General features: G+C 31.5%; 1 protein-coding gene across 1 annotated transcript; it reads right to left on the minus strand.

Moving 5' to 3' along the window:
• Positions 1 to 2,879: 2,879 nt before the first annotated feature.
• On the minus strand, positions 2,880 to 4,049 carry LOC136064231 (cadmium/zinc-transporting ATPase HMA2-like). The gene has a single exon (XM_065765744.1). The coding sequence runs from the start codon at positions 3,791 to 3,793 to the stop codon at positions 2,930 to 2,932; it is 864 nt and encodes a 287-aa protein (XP_065621816.1). The 5' UTR covers positions 3,794 to 4,049; the 3' UTR covers positions 2,880 to 2,929.
• Between the last annotated feature and the right edge of the window lie 2,127 nt (positions 4,050 to 6,176).

Below are 6,176 nucleotides of genomic sequence, written 5' to 3' on the forward strand. Positions count from 1 at the left end.
ATGAAGAACAAAAAGAAATCATGAAGGAGAGTCTAGTGAAGACCAATCACTTACCTTACAAGTGGTTCCCTCAATCAAGATTTTTTTTTTTTTTTTTAGAGAGACCCAATCAAGGTTTTCAATTGTGCCTTTGTGAGGAAGTGGAGGTAACAGAGGAAGTAGATATACGTGGGATTGGAGAGGAAGGCGCTAAAAATTGAGAGATAAAATTGGAAGTGCGGGAAAGAGTGAAAAATATATTAGAAAGAAAAATATTTTGTTATTCACGTGGTTCGAATTAATGTGCTGGCTCATTAAAGCGTGTAATGCATAGGAATAGTTCCGTCTTTTCTAAAGCTTCTAAAAACTGAAAAACAAAAACAGCTAAAGACCTATTTCCAATTTCCTTCATAATATGGAAATTGGAAACCAATTTTGATTTTTTGCCTAAAATAGGTTACCAATCAAGTTTTTTGTCTTAGGAAACAGAAAATTGAGGAAAAAAAAACGGTTACCAAACATAGCCTAAGTATCTTAGTCTTATTATCTTTGGGTCCAAGTTAAGTATTTATTAAGTTTTATTTTACTAATTAAACTAGTAGTCCTAATACTAGTAGGAATCCTATTACAACTAATACAAGAAAGAGTTTATATATATATATATATATATACAAGGGTGTCAATTCGGGTTAGTGTGTTGGATTCGTGTCATGTCGAGGTAGGAGTATTCGACTAAATGACTCAACCCTAACTTGACTCATTTAATAATCGTGTCATGATCTTTCAACCCTAACCCGACCTGTTCATAAGGCGGGTTGACCTAGCCCAACCCATTTGACACACTTAATAAACGAGTCGTGTTGGGTTGACACGAATGTAACACAACTCATTTCAACCTGCATAATATTAAATATAACATCCATCTATAAATAATTTTTTTTATATCTCAAAAAACAGTGCATACACTTCAAGTTTTCAACTCACATTTAAAATAATATAGTTCAATAAAATCATCTAAAAATAAATTCTTTATACTCCAAAAGAAGTGCATACACTTCAACTCAAATTCAAAATAACAAAGTTTAACAAAAATAAAATAACATAGTTCAACAAAAATATAATATTCTTGGAACTTGCCAAATGCTAAGTATCAATATTGAAAGAATTTGAACAAACAATAGATTAATCCTAACTATGATCACGATTATCATCCATAGATTCTTTGTTGATGTCCAAATTCATAACATTTTTCACAAGCTCATCCAATTTTATTTGTGTAAGTTTTATGCCAAAAAAAAAGTATTAGTAGTTCTAGGGTCTGTAAAGTTTCAATTTCCAATTATATACATTGTAAATTTTTATAATTACTCACTTTTCTTTTTAAATTTAAAATATATGTTGGATATAAAAGGTATTTGACAAATCTAAAATAAAATAAATATTTATTTGTTATACAAGTTAAACAGATTGTGTTAAGTGAGTTATTTTAGGTTGACACAAATAAATTGGCGTGTCAAATGTGTTTATTGCGGGTTACACAAGTTGATCTGCTTATGACACGTTTCTTATCGTGTCATTTTTGGGTCGACCCGTTTATGACCCAAACCCATCAAGAACCAACCCTAACCCAAAAAAACCCGTGTTGGGTTCGTGTCGTGTTCGTGGGTTGGGTTGAACATTGACACCCCTATATAGATATATATATATATATATATATATATATAAAATCTTCTCATTCTTTTCTTCTTTAGGCTAATGATACCTCGATCCTGAAGTCTTTGGAGTATCTTTTTGATAGGTGCTCTATTTGTATGGGAATTAGTTGTTGATAAATCTTGAACAGCGCCCTCCTCCTTCACCTGCTATCTTCCGACTCACGGGAGTATACAATTGCAAATTCCTAACACTCATGTGCTTTTTCAATATATATATATATATATAAAATAAAGATTGTTTTCTAAACAACCACATACTCACTTATCTCCCCAGCTTCTTAGGATACTTAGGAAATAATAACATTAAAAAAAGTTAAAATATTAGAGGGAATGCAAAAAATACTTATATTAAAAGATGTTATATCATAAGATTGATTTCTTAATTCTTTTAGTGCCTAGAAATTTATAGAAGAAAATGTTGTCTTTCTATATTTTTTATATATAGTATTTATCTCAAAAGATTATATTAAAAAATATAAATTTTATTGTTGAAAGTAATTAAAAAAGCATGGAAATAAAATAATGCGAAAATAACTAACTTTTTATTTATGAAAATGTATACCTCTTTTTATGTTTATATAAGCTATACGTTATAAACATAACATAAAAGAATCATATAAACATTAAAAATGTATAAACATATTATAAGCAAACTATATTCCAAAAAGATGTATATAAATAATATTCTAATTTTATGAGAAAAAATGTGTTATATTCTAATTAAAATGTTTAACTTTATTAATTATGTTATGTTAACATATGCCCTTGAGATAATATATTTTTAAAACCTTTTCCAGAAGCACATTTGAGTGATATTCTACTTTGACACATTTGCACAACTTTCTTACACCAAAGGGGAGAATGGTTAATTTTATTTAGGTGTGGGATCCACATGTCATTGAGACATAAGTCCTATGAGAGCGTCTTATACAAGAATTTTCCGTTATTCCCTCGTTACTCTTCTTTTAATTTTATTCTTTTAAAGTTTTTTTCTATCCTAATTTAATAAGCTCAAGAGCATCTCTCCAAAGCAAACGCAAAATTTTCTTTATTTTAGAGAGTTTAACCATAATATGGTACTCCGACAGCCTTTTCTAAAATTCAAAATTTTTTTAATGAAAAGTTACTCTCTTCTATGTGCTACGGTTCATTAGGGAAAAAAAAAAAAAAAAAAAGCACAACCAATTAAAATATTCAACTATTATTTCAACGGATACAAGAAACTGAAGTAGCATCTACTCGATCACAATTTCTGATAACCTATTAGTTGTGTATTGCTCAGGCTTACCACAACATTGCCCCGCAAATTGCTTGCAACACCCTCTTATCTCTCTCTTGTCTGAACCCTTAGAAGCATTATTTACTAAAGATTCCAGAAGGCCAGCAGTGCTACTGCCACAGGCATTATTGATAGTTGCAGCCTGTGTTGTACCACATTTTTTGCTTTGAGATTGAGCTTCACATTTTTGTAGACAGCAAACGCTGCTGCTGCTACTGCTACTACTTTGTGCTATGTTAGCAAACTTCTTGTCCTTGCAACTAGCTTCTGAACAATTAGAACAACCTTTACCACTTGGGGATTCCACTTCAAGAATGAGTTTCTCACAGCATCCATCATTGCATTTTATTGCCTCATAGTCCCCATAATCTCCATTATAACCACCTTGCCCATCAACAGGATTTATGCTTTTGCCTTTCGGCCCTTTCCCATATAAAAAAGGCATGGAGAAAGTGCCATATCTTGATCTGGAATGTCCTCCTTGAAGTTTTGGTGTCTCTTGCAACAGTAACATGCTGTTAAAAATTACGACCAAGCATGTCCCAACATCTGCGACAACTGATGCCCAAATAAGCGGATAACCTGCGAAGGCCAATGCTAAGATGGCACCCTTAGTTGTGATGGATATAATGACATTCTCAATGAGTTTCCTTAGCGTTCTTCTTGCAAGTTTGATGGCTAGTGGTATCTTCTGAATGTTATTTGACATGAGAATCATATGCCCTGTCTCCATTGCAAGTGCTGATCCTGAAATTCCCATTGAGATGCCAATATCAGCTGTGGCTAATGCAGGAGCATCGTTAATGCCATCCCCGATCATCGCTGTTGGTCCTTCTTTCTTATATTCCTCAATTATTCGTGCCTTGTCTTCAGGTAGAAGCTCTGCGTGGACAACATCTAGAGCATGGCCTAGCTGCAAAGAGAATTTTACACATCTTAAAACAGTGTGTTCAATTTATTTGTGGACTCGTACTGCAAAGAACATGGCATGAATGGTAATAATAATGAAGTGACAAACATGGCTATGCCGAAGATTGTTGAGGACTAAATAATTAAGCAATTAGGTGGAATTGGAAACTTTTGGTTAACGGTTAAACCACATTTATATGGCTGCAAACCCATCAAGATCACATTTATGCCAAAAACATATGCAGAAGAAAAATATAGGGGAAAATACACAAATCTCATGTGGTTTCCCTATAAAACATGAAATTGCTTTGAGGTTTTGAGTGTAACACTTAACTCTTTGTAGTATTGTTTTATACCAAGACTGTTAATTATGTAACACTTAACCTCTAGAATCTTTTTAGTGTAGCTCAAAACTCCCATGTAATATTTTATTTATTTATTTGATAAATACAATAAATTTGAACATACGATGTTTTTTCCATGATGAATTTTCTTTATCTTTAAGCCAAGAGTAATTGGTGTTTGGTATAAGCAAGATTTAAACTCCAGTCCTTAACTTAAGGACGAGAGACTTTACCAGTTTAGTTGATTGTAACCTACAAAAGGCGACCATGTGATATTGCTTTATGTGAAAATGCAGCTCTAAATATGAACACTTGTCATCACATGACTAATTCACTGTTGATTTTCACAGATATTTAACAACTTACACATAAAACTGACACTGCATGGGTTCAAAACTTTCAGTAAGTTCCATTTTTTTGGAAGAGAATCACATGGGGGGGGGGGGGGGGGGGGGGGGGAAAAACTCTAGTTTGATGTTCTAATTACATAGTAGTCCAGTCAATTTGAATAATTTGATTATACCATTACTAAACTGAAAAGTCCCGAAATTTACATAATAAATATAATACATAAAGACGCAATTTTGTTATATTTCCCTAACTTAACCATAATCTAACCTAGTTGGGAGTTCTAAATTTTAATTAAAATCCTTAATTTCATGGTTTAATATCTAGAAGAATAGAACACAAAAACCAAATCAAGCATAAGACCAAGCCCTAAAATTGAAATCTCACAATTCCTATTAAAACACTTTTTTTTATCTGAGATAAAATTCAAAACACTTAGAATTAAATAAGACTGACATCTTGAAATAATGGGTTGGATTACATACCAAAACAGCGTTTAATCCAGTCAAAAAATCTATATAATTATAATAAAAAATATAAATAAACTAAAATGAAAAACCCATGATAAGAGGAAATAAGATCCCTTAAGCCCTTATTGCCTTTGAAATAACCCACTTAAAGGTTAAAGCTATACAATACTTAGTTGCTATGATACAACATACTTCTTATTGGGAATTTAATTTGAAGATTCTTACTGTAATTCAATCACGTGGCCAAAAGGTTTAGCATCAATGATTTTGACTGTCCATATAATATCTCTAACAGAACAATTCAACATTTATTTTTCATCTATTTATTAGGGAACAACTTATCCAAAAACTTTGAAGCAAAGCTATAGCTCAAAGAATTTACAACTTTGGTTATGTGTACAGATTTAAGCCTTTGTTACTGTATTAGTAGTATTTAGTGAAAAGCAAAGAATTTTCTAAACAAAGAAGAAAAATAATCACTATAATCAAACAAACAAGCATCTTTAAGATTTAAACCAATTAAACTGATGGCTGGAAGTTTGAAACAAGGCATGTTTTGTCACTTTCAGACTTCTAGGGAGGCTTACTGTCATAGTTTATCAGCAGATTAGCTACTGTTTGATTCCGGAATGACTGTTTGGTCCTGACAGTTAGGATAATGATTAAATGATTAAGTTCACCTTTTTCGAAATGCTTCAATTTTATTAGAGACAAGTGGTTATTTATCATGGTAACAATTTCAGCGTTGGTTTTGACAAGTTTCTGTCCTTTATTTGCAATGTTTACTTTCANAATTACATAGTAGTCCAGTCAATTTGAATAATTTGATTATACCATTACTAAACTGAAAAGTCCCGAAATTTACATAATAAATATAATACATAAAGACGCATTTTGTTATATTTCCCTAACTTAACCATAATCTAACCTAGTTGGGAGTTCTAAATTTTAATTAAAATCCTTAATTTCATGGTTTAATATCTAGAAGAATAGAACACAAAAACCAAATCAAGCATAAGACCAAGCCCTAAAATTGAAATCTCACAATTCCTATTAAAACACTTTTTTTTATCTGAGATAAAATTCAAAACACTTAGAATTAAATAAGACTGACATCTTGAAATAATGGGTT

This window comes from Quercus suber, unplaced genomic scaffold (genome assembly GCF_002906115.3).
Source record: "Quercus suber isolate HL8 unplaced genomic scaffold, Cork oak 2.0 scaffold_649, whole genome shotgun sequence".
Lineage (NCBI taxonomy): Eukaryota > Viridiplantae > Streptophyta > Magnoliopsida > Fagales > Fagaceae > Quercus > Quercus suber.

What these genes read in the sequence shown, in the direction of transcription:
- LOC136064231 (XM_065765744.1), bottom strand. Translation starts at nt 3,793, where the DNA reads ATGATCGGGGATGGCATTAACGATGCTCCTGCATTAGCCACAGCTGAT.